This window comes from Pogonomyrmex barbatus, unplaced genomic scaffold (genome assembly GCF_055798465.1).
Source record: "Pogonomyrmex barbatus isolate J1 unplaced genomic scaffold, ASM5579846v1 scaffold1, whole genome shotgun sequence".
Lineage (NCBI taxonomy): Eukaryota > Metazoa > Arthropoda > Insecta > Hymenoptera > Formicidae > Pogonomyrmex > Pogonomyrmex barbatus.
The window spans coordinates 20,847,815-20,867,566 of NW_028297098.1; the positions used below are offsets into that span (position 1 = coordinate 20,847,815).

General features: G+C 40.0%; 1 protein-coding gene across 2 annotated transcripts; it reads right to left on the minus strand.

Annotated features, from left to right (window-relative positions):
- Positions 1-1,381: 1,381 nt before the first annotated feature.
- net (atonal bHLH transcription factor 8-like protein net) lies at positions 1,382-19,416 on the minus strand. 2 transcript variants are annotated; one of them, XM_011638143.3, is made up of 2 exons: positions 18,809-19,416; positions 1,382-4,910 (listed from the first exon to the last, which is right to left on the minus strand). In XM_011638143.3, the coding sequence occupies exons 1-2, from the start codon at positions 18,828-18,830 to the stop codon at positions 3,727-3,729; spliced, it is 1,206 nt and encodes a 401-aa protein (XP_011636445.2). In that variant the 5' UTR covers positions 18,831-19,416; the 3' UTR covers positions 1,382-3,726. The 2 variants fall into 2 exon arrangements, with proteins under 2 accessions (XP_011636445.2, XP_011636444.2); XM_011638142.3 differs by having other exon boundaries at positions 18,779-19,411.
- Between the last annotated feature and the right edge of the window lie 336 nt (positions 19,417-19,752).

Below are 19,752 nucleotides of genomic sequence, written 5' to 3' on the forward strand. Positions count from 1 at the left end.
TTACACGTGCAACTCGCGGCGGGTATGCACACGCGTGTTACACGCGTATGTGATGCTGCTAGCGTGCGGCGAGTAAAACCGCGCGCTCGCGGTTTTCGAGGCAGGTAGCCGAATGGCCGGGCGCGAGAAACGTCATCGCCACCTGCCGCATCACGGGATAATGGTGGAAGGAGGCGCGAGTCGCAAAAGACGAGAGCGAGAGGCGGCAAGGCGCAGAGGAATCCATTATTTTCTTAAGCAATTTGCCCTTATGCTAAACAGCTGCCGAACCGGATACAGCTTGGACGCGCCTCGCGCCGATCCGTTGCTAATAACCCGATCACGGTGAATTTACAAAGATGATTAAATAGAATCGGAGAATTATAATTAAAAAAACGTGAAGAACGCACAACGAAGTGGTAAAATTTTTTTCGTAACTTTAACAGCTCGAGTTAAAAGATCTATCTGCATCTCTGTGAAATATTAAATATCCGCAATATCCGAGCTCTTCTGTGAGAAGTAAATATAAAAGACATTTCAGATTGACAACCGAAGAAACTTATCGTAACTTAGAAAATGCTATAATTGCCGCAGATAGAGTTGGCGCGGGACTATCGCGGATTCACGATGACGGACACGTATGTACGTAACGAACACACGCGCTCGTTGTGTGCGGTGTATCGTGAAGTAGCAGGTAACACAATTGGATTGTTAGCCGATATCGTTATCTTTTTTGTGGGCCAGATGTGCGCGCCTGGGGAACACCCACGCCTTCGCGCCGACGATGCGTCGGTGTTGTTACACCTGAATACATTCCGCGTTTACGTGTGCATGCGTTGTATACGATTTTTACGAACCGTATTGTTAGATCCACTTTTACCTCGTCGCTACGGCGATAACCAGCCGCGATTCCATCTCGGGCGCTTAAGGCAAACTCGCGAAATCTGGCTGTAACTGGTTACATACGTACGCTCGATCGAGCAATGTCCCGCCGAGCTTGAATGCACCATACATTTTTTTCTCGATATTGCGTCCGATAAGGCGATAGATCTGCGCATTTCGTTTCTTCTTTCGTATTCTCGTCTGCGTCGGCTTCGAGATTTTACGACGAAAATCGCGACTTTTCTGAAAGTTTCGTCGTCCAAAAAAGCTAACAAATAACAAATGCAATAATGCTGTATAATAAAAACAATATACGCAATAACGGTCAGATGATAAAAGTTAACTTGCCGAAATATATAGCTTCTATATATTCTTGTCTTTTTTCTGAAGTGTAGAATTTCTAAATAAAAGGTAATATAAAAAATTTCATATAACGTCTATAATTATGAGAGAAATAGTGATGAAATAAATAGGAAAATAATGGAAAAGAGAAGGATAAATATTATATAAAAAGACACAATTTTCGTTGTTGAATTTCACTTTCATTTGAACTTTGCTCGAAATTTTTTTGCCTTATAATATAGAAAGGTACACGTCGGATATCGCATCGGATCGTCGCATAAGGCAAACGTGCAAATGCGCTCCTTTCTCGCATCGCGTAACATATTCGATTACTATACATTCGCTTCAGCATAAATCGTTAGTCGTAACATCATTACATTCACTATTTACAAAATTCGAGACGCAGTCGACTGCGTGAAAAGACTGTGTGAGCATACGTCAACTCTTCTTTGATCACTCTTTTAGCTTTAATTCTCTCAAGATCAGGTAACGTCTTCCTCTTCTGCGATAGCGATAACGACAATCGCAATCTTTTTAAAACAAACTGCGCAATGATCCTTTTGTTACCATTTCATTATACGTCGTGGAGTTAGAATTATTTAATACCGTACTCTTTTTGAGATAAATTTTAATATTGACATTAATATTAATATTACTATTAAAAATCTATTGACTTTATAATATTCTTTTTGAAGTGAATTTATGAATTTTAACATTAACATTAATATAAATATTAAAGGTCCATCAATATTATAATATTAAAATCTTTTTTTTCCAAAATAGAGATTATACATTTCCATTTTTCTTTACATTTCCGTTTTTTGACTTCTGATTTAGTAGTGTATTCTGAAAATTTTAAAGTAGTAGTTTTCCTGAAAAATGAGACAATTCTAGCAAATTCCATCCTGTTTACGGCGACGATTTTTTTACATGTCTTGATGATCTTTTATCTATCATATATTTCTATAGGAAGATGATACCGTTTATAATTTTGTAATGTATGTGTAACGTTCACTATCTTATCAGAGAACATCACAAGCAGCATTATTGTCTTCCTTTTTATTTCGTACTTTTTCGTTTTCGCGCATATTTTAGATTAGTGTTTCGTAAGCAACAGATTGCAGGCGATCGATTCTTTTGTCCTTTCGTTGAAATAAGTATGCATCTTAATAGATTGAAACTCTTAATAGTTTGAAAATCGTCGCTTTACATGATATACGAATCCGCTCGGTCGAGGTAAGGCCCGTTTGCGTGCTACACGTTTAACCCTTTCAAAAGGCAATAATCCCAAAGATTATTTAAAATTTTATTAGAATAATACATTAATAATAAAGTAAATGCTTTCTATGGTTTTATTGCGAGAATGTAAATTTAAAGAATTATAATTATAGTTTGATGAAAATCTCTTGATCCACAGTCAGTGAAAAATAATTTTTTTTCTGAATGGGTATTCTAACATTAATAAATTGAAAAATTCTATATTTTTGCTATAAAAATGTAGGAAACATGATTTCATAATACAAGTATAATTAAAAAAATAATAATAAGTTGAAAAAAAATACACTTAAAAAAATTTAATTTTATTAAAATTTTATTTATAAACTTTTTTAAATTATACTTAAAGATATTTTAATTTTTTAATTAAAGTTTAATTTGTTACAAACTTAATTAAATTTAAATTTATTCACATAAAGTTAATTTTTATTTATACTTTATAAGAGAGCTTAAGCATTTAAAAATGTTTTATCACGATAAAAATACCAATGTATTTTACAGGATACATCAGTAGATATATTTGAACAAGATATCATTTTGAAAGGGTTAAGGTTTCGAGACTAGCTTCTATCATGAATTGTTAGATTCTACATAAATGTTTATCGCTCTTCATCGTAATTTCCGAGACACAGTGCAAGGATTGCAGGCAGTGTCTGTTGTAAATTAAGCGTGACCTAAGTATGAGGATCTTTCTAAAGATTTATTGTCTGGTTGTGCAACTGCTGTCGGTACGTGGATAGACAAGTCCCTATTGTGGGCGCCGCAAGAAATTCTCTGCTGGTAATACCCATTAAAATTTAAAGCTTACTATTATTCCAAAGAGCGTAATATATAATTTTTGTAAAACGACAAGTACTTATCCTATAAAGTTTTCTGCGAATAAGACTCATGCTCATTTAATTAAAATTATTGTTATTTTTCGAAAATCTTTCACTTCTTTCGAAATTTCTTCTATTGCGCCTGTAACTCACGATTCTAGTTAATGCATTCCTAATCAATACACCACGAATTAATCGAGACAATCACACAGCGTAGAAACCGGTGGTGATCAGGTTTACTTAGGTTTACTTAACCCTAGGTCGTCCTCCCCTCCTCTGCAAAAATTAAATGGCATCGAGAATAGAAGGCGAATAAGCGTTTGACAATGCGGAGCGGAGCATTTTCCGCTATTTCCGATACGAATGTAACAAACTTCATTGTCCATCATTTCCCTTTTTGTTCCGTTGCTTAAATGGAAACAGGATTCGTTCAATCGTCTTTCCGTTTTCTAAGCTTGCCCTCCGTCTGAATGGTCCTGGAGACCAATTCCACGCAGCTGCCCAAGCTTGCAAGCCCGTTGCTTCTCGTGGCCATCTCATCGTCTTTTCCCAGAATTTTGCTGAGCGTCATGATATAACTGCAAGCGATCCTCAGAACCGACAGCTTCGACAGCTTCTGGTTATACGCGTAGGCCGGTATGGCGCGTCTCAAGGTGTCGAAGGCCGCGCTGATGGTGTGCACCCTGGTTCTCTCTCGAGCGTTCGCCTCTATTCGTCTTTCCCTCGTCATATTCTTGTAATTCCTCTGTTGGCCGCCCTGATGGTGGTGTCTCGATGTCGCGGAGGCCGACTGGTGACTGTGATGACTCCGCTGCTGACTCTGATGAGTCTGATGATTTTGATGATTACGGCCGGACGACGTCGCCAGTAAATGTTCCATCATATATGACGGCGTCTTCTCGTAGGTGCCACTCACTGCGGGATGTGACGGCACTCTGGGCATCTCGTTTCTCACCACCAAGGACAGTGGCTCGTCCTGCAGCCTAGGATGCGGTAAGGAGATATTCGATGGGGACGTTGCCGGTGCTGTTGTTGGCGTCGCCGACTCGAGCAACCTTTGACGAGGTTCTCGTCGGGGTGAAACAGCCGGTCGATTACTACCGACAGGTTGTTGTAATCTTCTGAACGATTCGTGCAGCCTCTGTGTCGTCTCGTCTTGCTCTTTCCTCCTTTCCTCTTCTTTCTTCTCATTGGATGTTGTTGATGTTAACATTGTCGTTGTTGTCGTCGTTGTAGTGTCAGAAATTGTCTTTGAAGTTGTCATCGTCGATGTCGTCGTCGAAGTCGTGGTTGTTTTGGATTCATTTTTGCAGGAAGTAGGAATCCATGGTCGGAAGGGATTCGGCGTGTTCAACGATCTGGCTGCCTCTTGATCCACAGTAGTCTCCTCGGAAATTGGATCGAACCGTCTCTTCTTCAATGGCGTCGCGATGACCGCCGGCTCCTGGATCTTTCGCGGTTCCGCCAGCTTCCGCTTGTTTCGCAGCGAAATCGGTGTCACTTGCACCTCGACACTGTCTTCGGACGAAGTGGGCGAATGCAGGCTAGATCTACTATCCTCATCAACGCTGCTGCAAGAGCCGCTGTCCCTCTCTGAACCCGCCATGATACCAGCTGAAAACAGAATAAAGAAAAATGCGCATTAGTCACGGCTATCTTTCATTGAATACCGTAGGTAATAAATGGACAATAATAAAAATAATCAATCAGAGTATACTATTTAATATTTCACTTCTTTTTATACATCAAATCTAAAAAAATCTGAGAATATTCAGAATTTCTCTACTATCTTTAGAATTTATTATATACGTATGTGATGGCGTAATATTTCAAGATGTGAAACACGTAACGTGAAGACTTCTGAAGAACATAACGAAGACTTCTTATAAAAATTTCGGTTTATGCCACTTTGTTATGTGAGAAATATCACAGAAATTGTATCTCGTTCTCCGATATAATTAATCAAGTGATGATTAATGTAAATCGCAAGAGGAATTTGGCACTGGAAATTTAATACGGCGCCGATGTCCACGTGCAACATATAGATAAATAACGTTCTTCGGTAACGTAGGCACGTTACAAGATCCTACCGAATTCTTGCACTACGAGACTGCAACGTGACGGACGATGCGGCGGCGGCGGTGGCGGCGGCGATGACTACGACAGCGGAGGCGCACGTGTTTCCTTCGCGATTCTGTGGGCGGAACCGCGCTTCGGACACGCGGGAGGTTTTCTGCTTTGATGCGTCATCCAGCTGGTACCATCTGGCGCGCACACAGGGATCGACCCGAGCGAGAGAGGATTATAATATACTCGCGCCGTCCCTGCTCCTTTCCTTCCGTCCGCCTCGCCGACCCGAGCCGACTCGGATTCCAAGGCGGAGACTAATTTCGCTGATTTTAGTATCGCCGGCAAAGACGCCTGTCATCACGCGACTTACGCGAATCGTCTCCCCACACGCTCCTCCTTTCCACCATCTGATGCATTTCGGGAATCAAGACGATTTCCGGTACTCCTACGATTTTATTATCGCACGATTTTTTAGAAATGAAGCAGGAAGCGATCGGTATGACTTATCACACCTGAAGATTCCTGCTTCATTCATACATGCATTCGCGAAATGTTATTTTGTGAGTGCGTGTACTTTTTTTTCTCTTGTAAATATCCAGCATATTTTTTTGGAAAAGCTCGAGCAATGCAGTGTTTCGCAAGATGACGCGCACGAGTCAAGAATCGCGAAACTATATACAACGCACGAATTATCAAACCAGCTGACGTAACCGTCTTGTTTGTGTAGCAAACGCGTATGCAAACACGACGGTGCGTAATTTTATCTGACGTTAGAGCGAAGATCGCGATTTCACGACCTTTCTCACATTTCCCGACCGCGAGACACGTAAAATTCCGCGAGCTGCGCGAGTGACACGCGATCTTAAACTTTGACATTCTTCCCGCGGTTACGTAAATTATTCGGCGAATCCCCGTGCACGCGGGGTATCTGTGTTAGTGAAAACGAACGATCAATCGCGCGTTTTCATTCGACGATCATCGATCGGCCGAAGCAATAATTCATATGAGCCGATGATCGCTGACGAGACGACCGCGTGTTCGGAAGCCACCTAAGCGTTGCAGATGCATCAGATTTCTCGATCGCGGATCGTCGGCGCCACAGCCGGCGATTTTTTCATCTCACATTATCTCGCTCTCGCATTCAACTTCTCTGTCTCACTCTGTCTCGACCTTCTCTCCCGAATGAGATTATTGTGAATCGGAATCAGTTAAGAGGCGTCTGGCATCATGTTTACTTTAAATCGAAGTCGGCTGGCGTTTGACGCCAAGTTCTTTCATCAGCTCTTTTTTTTTCTCGAATTCTTTAATTATTCTAACGCTTCAATTTTAATCCGAAAATGATTTGTAATAGAAAATATATATAAAATAAAATAGAAAAATTGCATTCGTCTATATGATGCTTAAGATATAATTGAGTTCAGTCAATTGCTTTCCCAAAATTCCCCGACTAAAAATTAAAGGTCAAATAACGCGTACTCTGAAATTCAATTCTGCGGTATTAATAAATATATTTCTCTCTCTTCTCCTCTCTGCCATTCTTCTCTTTCCTTTTCTTGTGTCCTCTCGAGAGAAACAAGCCGCGAAGAGCAAAGGCACGGCCGCCATATGGCGCTGGCGCCAACCTCGTCTGTTCATTGCTCTCCTCTTATTGCCTCTCCGAGAGAGCGAGAGAAAGAAAGAGAGAGGATTCATCGCGATCGTCATTTCTTTCTGGTTGGCGATCATGCTAACCTCGGCGCGACGCTTCCCGAAAACCTTTCGCGGATACCGCGTATCTTGGAAACCGTCCAAACGAAGGGCTCTCCTCCGGAAAGACCTGGAATTCCTTCGAGCGTAGTAAGAGTGCCCGCCAATTGGAGCCAAACATAAATTTTCTGCCGGCCGTTTCGACTCAAACGTCACCGACGACGTGACTTCTCGTGACGCGACGACGGGTTAAAGTTGAATTAATTGGTACGAAATTCCAGTTTGTGTTCAATATCATCGCGAGGTATCTACAGTTTCCTTGTCGCTTCTCCTTTCGTCGCCAAACAAATTGACTCGGAAGAAGAACGAATTATAATAGAACGAGAGAGTGCGAACGTATGAGTGCGAAACTGTTCAAGCGCAAGTGAGATAATCATTGCTGGCCACCTGGCATCAGCTTGTCGCGTGTTAGTTTAGAGGCGTTATCGTACCGATAACAAGGTCGCACTCTCTCGATAGCGGCCATCTGCCACCGCCATCGGGGACGATCGTTATTATTGTTTAACGAACGAAGGAGTATTCTTCCTCTTTACTCGAGTTAGCTCGCCACCGATGCGCCGATATCGATACTGAACCTTCGATATTGATCGAAGTACCGACTTTTGTAATTTATGTCATCCAAGTTTTTTCCTGTTAATTATTTTAAGGTACTATTTTTTTTAAAAGAATATTGCATAGACATCAAATTAAACTAATGACTTCCCGGTTTATATATAAATTTATATATCTCTGCGTAGAAAAAAGTTTTTTTTGTTAGATCGCCGCGTAATCTTATCGCATGCGTAAAAATGAAAGGTCGCAAGCGCGTGGAAAGGAAATTATCGCGATGGTGTCGGAAAGAGTTTAGGTTACACGAGGTCATCAGCAGGCGCCGACCGAGACACATGCTCGATCATCGGTCAATTCATAAATATTGATCGAACGAAAAAAAAAACGAAGCCGACGAAGGAGGTCGCGCGTCCGCGATTCGCCGATACGATTCGCATCGCCTCAAATAAGATATATCTTTACCAAAGAATGCTCGAAACAAAACGCAGTAGAATATTCGGAGTTTCCAAATTATAGCTGAATGAATGAGATGAAAGAGCCTGAATGAAAGGGACAGATATCGTTTCTTTTTTGACTACGTACAAATTAGACCGTCTAAAGTTCGGACGACACGTGATTAAGCTACGTGGAGCAATTTTGATCCAGAAAGACTCAATTTACTAGCTTCTAGACGGCTAATTGAAGGACGACGTTCTGCTGGGAACTACGACTAGTTCAGAGAGAACGACAGAAATCTGCTTCTCAATATACGCGTCCACGTGTACTCTCGCGCTCGTGCCATTTTGCAATCGAGGCTTGCGAAGTCTCGGATGTATGTATGTATGTACCTCCGCCGTCTCGTTCGCATTTGTTCAAACACGCCGGGCACATCTGTGCAAACTCTCGCGTCGGAGAACGTAACGGCTTGTAACGCCGACCTTCCGCCAGTCTTCCGTCGCGCCGGGTGCGCATCTTCCACGTGTCGCTCCGTAGAAGCATCTTTCGTGGAAAAAAATTCTTTTTATTTGATGTTGCGTCTGCCGCACAGCTGTGTTTGCCCATTGAAATCATTGTTAAGCGCGAACGTTGCCTCGGTTCCGCGATAACCAAATAATTCTTTAATTATTATTAATAAATTTTTATATATCGAAGACAAAGCTAATAAATCCTAAAGAAATTTAAGAAATTTAATAATCCGAAATTATTATTATTATTATCGTGATATTTAATTAATTCAGAACATATATTCTATGAGAGAAAATTATTTAATAAATTTAAATCTATGGAATATTTAAATATTTCAAATTATTGAATACGAATCTGATATTTTTTATTTTTCTTATAAAAAAACAACAAAGAAAATGAAAACCGTTTATATTTTTTTTATTAAGATGAAAAGATTTTTATGGATAGGCCCCACGTAGAAGATTGAAGAGAAGCCGAAGGCGAGAACACGTGGGACATATCGGAAAACTTCCAACTGCTTTTGAGAGCTTTATATAGAATCGAAGTAGCTAAATATAAAATACGCAGACGATTCTCACGGTGCCCACGGCCGAAATTTAATCATCCATGCGGCGACTTTTGAAGTCGTTAGTGATAACAATTCGAATGGTATTGTTTAGAAAGCGATGTGTTTCTTCTTTTGCGTAATGTGTAGAAAGAATCGAAGAACTGATAAGCGAGATTCAAGTGTGATCTATGGCCTGGATTACGAAAGATTAGATGAAAATAGAAGAGCACGTGCGCATAAAATGATTGAGCTATAATATTCGCATTTCATAATACTAATGAGTACGATGATAATACTAATATCGATACCCAGTTTATCTCTATCTAAGTACGTATGAAAACACAACGTAAACATTATTAAATTTGACGTTTTCCTTCGTCTCATAATCCTATTTCCAAATGATATAGTGGGGAGGAAATTATTCAATAATATAAATTACATATTTTCTAGGGGATTGTAATATTCGTATTAAAAGTTTTTTTTATTGATTTGAGGCAAATATAATCATCCAAGCGCATCTTAAGCTGTTCAAGTCGGATTGAGACACCACTTTTTCACCCCATCGATAAGTGGTTTCGGGAAATGAAACAAACCAAGCTAAATAAGGGAAATAGGGCTCGTTCTCGGCCGTAGATCATTCGTCGAGTGGTTTCCGTCATCGCGCTGCCCATATCACGGCCGCCTGTCTGTCAGCGCCGGCCGCCTTTTGCGGAATTATAAAGCGCCGAGCCGCGGGGTTGCGTCGACCAGTCCGCGTAATTACGCGACGCCAATTGCATCCGGCGCCGCGCGACGCCGTGGGCCGCTAATAATCACCTGTTACGCGGCCGTAATGGCGACGTAATACGAGAGTCCGCACGATCGCCGAGCGATGACTTAGATCGTTCGGCCGATACGGATAGGTATCGTATACCTAATGATTCTCGATACCGCGGTACTTAACGATTGCCTAACGAGCGGTCTCCCGTTAACGATTACCGTTCGACGCGCGTGTCAACGTGTTTCGCAGTCGCCGCTCGTGGGCGCGTTTCAACCGCGTGCTCGTCGCCTTCGTCGGCGTTATTGGGAGAATTATGCGACAGCCCGAGCGTTGATTTAAGACCGCGGCGCGTTGAGCGTGGGCGCGAAAGTGTACACGCCGACCGAATTAAGCGTCTGATTATTCTCTTCTCTTTCTTCTTGTTGGTAGCCTCGGAGGGCGGCACGCCGAGTCGTGCTCTCGCGCTATTCGTCGCGAAAATAGCCGGGGTTAGAGCGAATGCAACCGGCTATAAAGAACGGAATGGTAGAGGCTTGAATTGTAACGAGATATGATTGATAAAAAATAAATATCTGAGACTATGAATAAAATTCATTATTAATTCGATTGTGTATTGTATTGTTTCAATAGGAAAGTACTCGTATTATATCAATAAAAAAACTTAATGATTATTTTTTAATCATCAGAATAAGATTTACTTGTACGTCATTTAAAAAAAATGACATAATTTATCCATATTATCCATAGTGTAACGTCGCCGAATTAATCAGATCAAAAAGCTTTTAATTTCAATTTCAATTAAATATCAGATTATCAACGTTCGAAACATCAACACGCGTGCTATGGATTCTAAAAGATCATTTTCTCTTTTAGCGATTTTTTTTTGTCTGAACTCTCTTAGTAATTATAATAGAAGAATCATTGAGGGATAGCGCAGTCGAGACGAAAAAAATTCAAAATTTATCCAATCATCGAACTCTTCAAACCAAGCCAAATTACGAACGCTATTTCGTAATCTCGAAAGGGAAAACCGTGCGCGAAGATTACGGGAAGCGATGGAAGAGCTATGGGAGAGCTATCCCTCGCTCTCGCGCTATTATATTCCACTCTCGTGTGGCGGCGCGTCGCATTTCCGCCGGAGGCTTTCCGCGAAGCGAGCGGCGAGCCGGATAGCGCGCGGAAGAGAGAAGAAAAGAGAAGGGAGGAGGAAATAAAAAACAAGTCTCGCCGATAAATCTCGCCGACGCGACGCCGCCGCCGTGTGGATGCGCCGTTTCCTGTCCCGATCCTCGCGAGAGCGCGCGGCATTTATCGCGCTGTGCCAATGTACCATCACGCGTGACAGAGCGGCCGCTTCCGACGAGGGTTACGAGTCGCGTAGTTTCTTCGTCCGACACATAAATAAATCGACTCGATTCCCCCCGTTCGTGCCCCCGTTCGGTTCGATCTGGATAATGAGACGGCATTAATACTTTCGCAGTTTTCGATCGAGAGACGGAATTTCGCCTATCTCAGCAAAACCGTCACTATCGCCTCCACGTTTTTCATACCCGATACGATTACGACCGTTGGCCAATTATTGGATATTATAAGGCGGGATCATCGCCTTTCATTGTATAAAATAAAGAAAAAAAAAAAAAAAAAAAAAAAAGAAAGATATCCTCATCCCCGTCCGGTTTGTTCGTGGAATTTGCTGCCGAAGGAAACTTAATTCGTCGCTAGTGCGAAACGAAATTATTCTTACGTCTCTCACGATATCCGAGTGTTCTCTCGTAAATGATAAGAGAAAGCCCGATGCGGATGTGCGCACTCAGCATCGTCTCGCGGAGAGGAATTGGAGGAGATTGCTTGGAAGAGAACGGCAGATAGAGAGGAGGCGATGGCGCTAGCCAGATGGTCGTGAGAGCGAGCGTGACTCGATGTATCGAGCTGGTCATTTGCGCGACCGGCCGGCCCGATCGCGAGAACGCAAGCTTCGCTCTTCGTCTACATCCCGCGAGCTCTGTTCGTACTTTGCCGCTTCCTCCACTACTTGTTCATATTTGCTCGGCCACATGGCCGCTTGTTCTATCGTATTCTGACCGACCGGGGGGACGTCGGGCGGCTTCGCGTAAACACAATACGTGCTGAATGTATAATTTGTTTTTTGCCAATATCCCTCTGCACGTGATCTAAGAGTTAAATTATTCTCTTGCTCATGTTTTCTCATTTTCTTTTGTTTTATTTTCTTTTCCCTTTTTTTTTTTTTTTTTTTTTTTTTTTTTTTTTTTTTTTTTTTAAGAAAGATTTCTTTTCCGATTACTCGTTTGCATAGGGGATGCGTCATCATAACATTAATTTTAAATTGCATTTAGCGTAATTATTGTAAAATGGTAAATAAAAGTAGAATTGGTGATTTTTGTCAGTTTTAAATCGAACAATTTTATTTAATTTCTTTTTCTTATAAGAAATATAAATTAGTTGATATGATTTATTCACATCACATAAAAAGAATGGATTTTGGAAAAACCAAGGCACACAAAATTTATATAAGAAATATGTAATAATTTCCTTAATTAAATAATACTTTTTATTTTTCAATACTTTTATATGCATTGTATGATTTATTAACATACTCTAGTTTCTTTTTTACAATAAAACATTGATCATGTGGACGTCTCATAAAATGTCACTAGATGAAAGAGCACCGGAGTACTAATAACATCAAATGAAGATATCGATTATGGATATGTAATATGACAATTCTCTCTCTTTCTCTCTCGTTTTCTTTTCTCTCTCTCTCTCTCTCTTCCCCTTCTCTCTCTTTCACTGACCTTATGTCTTGACCTTTGTCAGTATGTTTAACTCGTAACATCGATATCGAAACTTTAAAGCATCGTGTTTTCGAGCCCGGGTTTTGCCCGTTAATAATTTTGATAACGTAGTGTGATTGTAAAATTCTTATTCATAAGAAAAACCAATGACACGATAATTATATATTTTAAAAATATTTAATTGATTTAAAAAGTAAAAGAAGACATTATCTCAATAAGAAAAGAGGAATAAACTCCAAGAGATCAATGTGAATTAAACTGCACTTTTTAAATTATCCAATCTGAATAAATTTTTCTGATGTCATTCTGTGTCGGTCTTACGTATTCCGTACAACTTTAAAAATAACTTTCAAATTGCTTATCATGTCTGATTTGTAGCAAACAGTTACTGATACATTAATTTGTATTGTAAAATTATCTTTCTTACTCATTAAGACTTTGTAAATTATCTTCCAAATATGCATTCTTAGATCAATAATGTTTATTAAATTTAAATAAAATTAAGAAAATAAAATTCAAATTATTTAAAATTTATATCTTCTTAGTAATTTTCTATAATCTATAATTCTATTTTCTAATTTTTAATGTTAAATACCATATTATAAAAATATCATATAATTAAAATTCAATAATAAAATAAGGAGCAATGAGAATTAAAATTCGAAAAAAATTGAAATATTTTAACATTTATTTAATAATAAACATTTCTATAGAAATGTTTTATTTTATTTTTTTATAGAAATAATGAATGTTTAAAAAGATTAGAACGTTCTCTTTGCACAAGTAAAATACAATTTAATCTAATTTTAATTAATTTAATTAAATAAAGAATATATGTAAAGAATATATAACTATCTTGATAATTATGTTAAAATCATCGCCGTTTCGAATTTCTAACGTTCTTATCGTTAAAATGTACACATTTTTGCCGTTTTTGCAAAGTACAGTTGTGAGACTTTTGATAAATTTAGCTATTCAATATTTGTCCTTCTCGCTTTACGTGTGTGTTATGGCACATATCATCAATCCGCGTAATAAACACGTGTAAACAGTCCACGTGCCGCGGAATTGTGCGAATCACTCGTATTTACATGTGCTCTTAAACCAACATAAAATCGCGAATTATAATATACAAATGGACACGTGCCGTTATTACGTAAGTTTCGTGTCAATGTATCGACACAGTTCGTGAGAAAAGATACGTGTGCTGCAGTAGAGAGAGAGAGACTGTTCTTTTCTTTTCATCATAGCATCTCCATCGATATATTAAATTATCTTTTTTTACTCGCGAGAGAAGAATTTTCGTCGACGATTATTTCGAGCGTGGATGAGATCTGGAGGACCGCTGAGGACCGCTTATTTTAATCAATATCGTGTGCTCGACAAGAACAAGTGGCTCGCTGTCGTGTGCATCACACTGCATTCTCATCGTGCACCATCGGTTATACATACGTTTGCTGGTCTCGAAATTATCGAGACGCACGTGTTTGCATCATTTTATAAGGTAAATCCCTTATAAATATTAAGAGAAATAGTGTTCAATTTTTATGACCGTAAGTCAAGATTACACGTTGCCTGAAACATTCGTTTTTGGAACTTTACTAATTGTACTTTATGTAAATTTATGACGGAAAAAATTTCTTAGGTAATATCGTCTTATTTTTACAAAAAGACGGAAGTCAAGAAGCTCTTCCTTCCGATGATAGTTACTAACTAAGTTAATGTCATCGTAGGTAGCAGGTAGCAGGTGCAAAACTGTAATGCATAAGTGGGTGGCGATGGGAGTCCCTTCTCCTCGTAACATCCTTTGTATTTGTGACGGGACTCAATAGGGTATCGATTACATTCTCGAGGTGAGGTCAAAGCCGGCGCAATAAACCCCAGGCGAAATTTGTATTGAGCATTGTGCCGTCGCCCGTGGCATCTACGGAGCGTTGGAATGGCGTTGACCGACCTATAGACACTTCATACAATACTGTTTAACTTTGGTAATACTGCATTGTAAATGTTGCATGATTGCTCTAATGGAATTTTAATTTGACGCTTAGAGTTATGTGGAACAGCGAAAAAAAATGACACTCAATCAAAATCTCTGCCGAGAGTGAGAGAGAGAGAGAGAGAGAGAGAGAGAGAGAGAGAGGGGGGAGAGAGAAAGAGAGAGAGGGAGAGGGAGAGAGGGAGGATCATATCGAAACTCTTTGGATATTTAAAAGTGAAATGTGCCGAGTGTATTGCGGACATCCTGTACCGCGAAAATTTCCATAATACTTGCCTGAGGTGACGATCTTTGATTATATATGCGCACGGTAGCGCAGCGCGCCTGATAATGTTTCTATGTTAATAATATGAACGTGTTTCTCATATTAATGCATAAATATATCCACTTTCGCGCAAAGTCGTGCATGCCGCGTGAAAAACAAATGCGGATGTCGCAATAATGTCGCGAAAATCGGAATGACGTATAAAAGTGCATGCACGCGCGCGTAACACATGCCGCGATAAGGGAACGATGGAACGATCCTCCTCCCTCTCCTCCTCTTTCTCTCGCTTTCATAGTTTTGACCCCGTGAAACTTGCGAGAAGTCATTTCGTCGCGTTGCGGCTCGACGTCAAATGCGACTCGGGCACTCGCTGCCGTCGGCAGGTTTGAGAGTAAAAGTAGTCGGTCGAGGAGATGAGATATGCAAATGAGCACGTAGAACTTAAGTAGCAACAGGCGATAGGTATTATCACGATTACAGTAGTAGTTATTGCGGCGAGGGTAGACACGATCTAATTAAAACGCTCGTTTTCTGCACGCTTTCATGTCGACTGATTATGATAGCAAAATGAAGTTGCGATGCTTCACGACGATAACATTAATGATTACTTCGAGATCAATGAATGTATTATTTATTGAGCCGCTGTCTGTAATAAACGGTTAATGAAGTTTTAATCATTATACTATATAATGGGCTTTTGATAATTCTTCAAATATTGGGAGCGAAAAATTAATAAAATAACGGGAATTTGTAAAGCAATAATAATATATAAAAAATAAATTAAACTCAAGTAAATAAGGAATAAAAGTAAATTAAGCGAAATAATATAAAATATTGTCTGGAGTGTTTGAAAAAGAAAACTGAAGTATTTATCCGCATACAAATACCTCGATATATTTCATCATTTGTGTCGTCCGTTTATTAATTATTGCATTAACCGTTCAGTCGTATTGAAATAATCGAAAAATACTAACTACTGATTTTATCGTTGAACAACATCGTGGTATTATGTTAACAGCACTTCAATTATCTCAATTAACTTTAACGTCTCGTTGACGACATCAATAACGGCAGATTTCCGAGAGAAAATATCGAATGGCAATCTAGTCTTTTATTAATATTTTTTTTTTCAACCGCTCTAACTATGCAACTATCCGTAGAACGCACGACATTATCGCGATCGATGCATTTAACACGCTGATGAATATTGGATTCGAGTACGTCACGATTAAGCGGCGCGTACTGACGTTAACGTACGATTAATCGCGCCAAGATCAACGCGTGTAATCGGCACGATTTTTCGATCTGTTTTTTCAATTCAAAGAGCGAAAAGTAGGGCGCGATCGAATATTCTTTTATACGGCGGAAATTCACCCGTCACGATAAAACAAGGAACGAAACTAACAAACAACAAGAAAAATACTATCTTACTAATGCCCTTGTATTCAATTCTCTGTTAAGAAAATCGTAATGATAATATTGTTAGTAATCTTGTTATGATATTATATTTATTATATTAATGGGATATTGTAATATAATATTATATAAACGTTACATATAATGGTACTATACATGTTATAATAATACCATTATATTATAGGAATGATAAATAATAAATTTAGTTCTTCATTACGAAGAATTTAATAATGTTAATAATAAATGTACAAGCGATAATATCAATAAATTAAAGATAGCAAATAAAATAGTAATAAAATCAATTATAAATTCTAAATAAAATAATAACGATTAATTATAAATTCAGCAACGAGTCAAATAGATCCTTTAAGCATTACGTTCAACGAGTTGTCGTTCCGGTGTTCAATTAAAGAGATATGCTTTTAATGGTCAGATGGGATCCTGTTTTTATTCTTGGCTGCTATCACCAGGAGGTTTGGTGTTTCATCGACTTCTGCGTTATCGTTTTCCGAGAAATATCCATAATGACGTTTGATACGAAACGTCATAGATAAACGTTTCATTAAACAGAACTTGATAGCAGACGATGTATAATCGTCATTCCATTAATAAATTCGAATAAAACGCCACTCTGTTTTCGTGTCGATCTGATTGTTTTCGATCGACACGTGTGCGTGTCGCCGGAACGGACGTTCGGGTTTCGGTCTTTCGCCGATGTCAGATTAAATCGGCGTGTCGCGTCGTGCCGATTTCCGCTATTCCGAGCATCGTTGTTTACGCGTAGATGCTCAGCACCGATTTCAAGCTCGGTCAAAGGGGGTCGTCTGTTCGTACCCGGGATCGTATCTCTGTGCAGTGCGTGTATGTGGCGACCCACGCTGGCGCCGTCGCAGCCACAGCCGCCACCACCACCGCCGTCGCCGTCGCCGCCTTCTGTCCCGCACTCTCGTTTCTATTTTCTTTCTCTCCTCTTCTTTCTTTCTCAACGAATCGCTATACCACCTCCGGCATCTGATAAAAATGTCCGGACTATTATCCAACATCTGGCGTTACCGGTATTTTACGTATAAATAGCGATAGCCTAATCACAATTGTAGGACATGTTCGTGAACTTGAAGTCGATAAAAAGGAAAAAGAAGAATGCTTTCGAGACAAAAGAAAGAAAATGCCCTCGTATTATCAACAGACTTATTTATTAGATTTGACGTAAATCATTTTGATTTGACAATCGTTCCGTCAAAACGGTGCATCGCGTGCGCGACTACGATCGAGTTCATGATGTTTTTTTTTGGAATCGCATCGCACTAAACCGGATTAGATCTGTTTCAATACGAAGCCAAGAATATTTGACAGTGATATAAATGTCAAAGATAATCGTTATTTAAATATAGCATTTATTTCGCCCTGCTTTAAAAAAAATGCGAGGAGGGAGAGTGCGCCTCCGAGTGCAGCTAATAAGGGCAATTTTTCTCGCATCTGTGTACTCTCGATACTCGATATCTCGTTCCGTATATCTATTCATTTGTGTACAAGTGTTGCTTGCCTAATCCTTATATTGGTATATACAAGTTCGTTCCGATCGTTGCCCGCAAGGCAATTCCCCTTTCATCCCCTCACAATCCATCAGTCGCGATCTCTCCATTCCACGATATTGACGCCGCTTATAACGATAATTATCGGTCCCCGCCAAGAGGGAGCATATCTGCTCACATTAGAACGATCGACATGATGATTTACGGCGCATTAGGGGATATGCGTTGCTGTTATTTGGCGGAACATCGCGTTAAGCAAATCGAGGTGTCAATATACCGATTTAAGAACGACAATCAACAAAACAAATCTGCGGCACGCTGATTAGAAATATAAGTGGGTTTAAACCAGTGAGTTTAAGATATGATCTGGCTACAATTTGGGATTTTCTATATTTTTTTTTATAGCGCTAGGAATGATGACGCGAGAAAATGCAAAAGGCTTTTGATGTATCAATTTTTAGAATAGATGAATAAGAAATCTATAATTGTCTCGGCTAAATTAATTAACGTACTAGTTTAGATGTTTAGATTAATGTAAGTTTAACTTTTAGATTTGCTATTTATAGTTCATTAATTTAATTTATTTAATTCATCAATAGATGATGGATATTGTATATTGTATATCAATAGATAATGGATATTGTATGTTAAATTATGGCAAATTATTCATTCATATAATTTTGCACTATTTACGGCTTGGCAACTATGTTAAAGATACGGGAAGTAAAGTTAGATTAAACTGGAATGCTCAATAATCTGAAGTGAATCACATTCGCTTTGGTCTCATGTCATCATTCGGTTTAAGTCCGTGAGCGCGCTACGGACTACGGGACTAAAATTCACCTTTCATGAAAGCTGAAAGCTCGAACGTACTTTCCACCACGTGATCGGTCATTTTCCTCTCATGGACTACCGGCACTTCACCGGTTACTCCCTCCCCTCGATTCACCCTTTGCACCCTCACGCACAAATGCACTTTTTCTTTTCTTTTCGCGATACAGATCCACAAATCTCGGCACGTGTAAAACCAACTGGCTGATAAACTGGCCGCCGATTTCTGGATAATCCCAAAAAATCGCCCTCGAACGAGCGCGATAGAGGAGAGTTTATAGAGGAGTTCTCTCGCGAATCTGTCTAGGCGATCAACTCGACGTGGGCCGACACACGTCCTGTTCCGAACGCAGTCGACAGCGAACTGACTCGCCTCGTGTACTCTCGACTCCGTTTCATCCTCTTACGTGTGCGAGTGCGAGGGAGGCTCGACTGGTCTGTACTCCATTCCACCACCACCACTACCATCGCTACCACCACCACCACCACCACCATCAGTTTTGCCGCCGCCACTAGTAACATCTCGCCGCGCACTATCACATCACAGTACCACTACCACACCGTCACTATCAGTACCAGCAACACTAGTAGTACTACTGAACTACTACCGCCTATACTACCACCACTATCAGCAACACCGGCGACCTGACGTCGCCGCGGATACGACCTCCCTCTCACCCACCAACAAGCTTTGTCGACTCGAAACGCGGTATACGCGAGAATGTCGCGATGGTGGGGGATCCATCGCCGGAAAAGATCTCGTGACAGAGAACGGCACGTTGGCGTTGGCGTTCGGCGTTGGCGTTGGCGCCAGTGATAGTGGTGGTATGTGTTGCCACAGATTGATGCTAAGCATGTCGCAGCTTATTACAATGATAATAATAGTATGAGTATTTGATAGTATCTGTTTACTAGTTCATTCAAAAAAACGACACACAATAGCATGAATGACTGACGGTACAATGTTTGTTGTACTTGATTCCCTA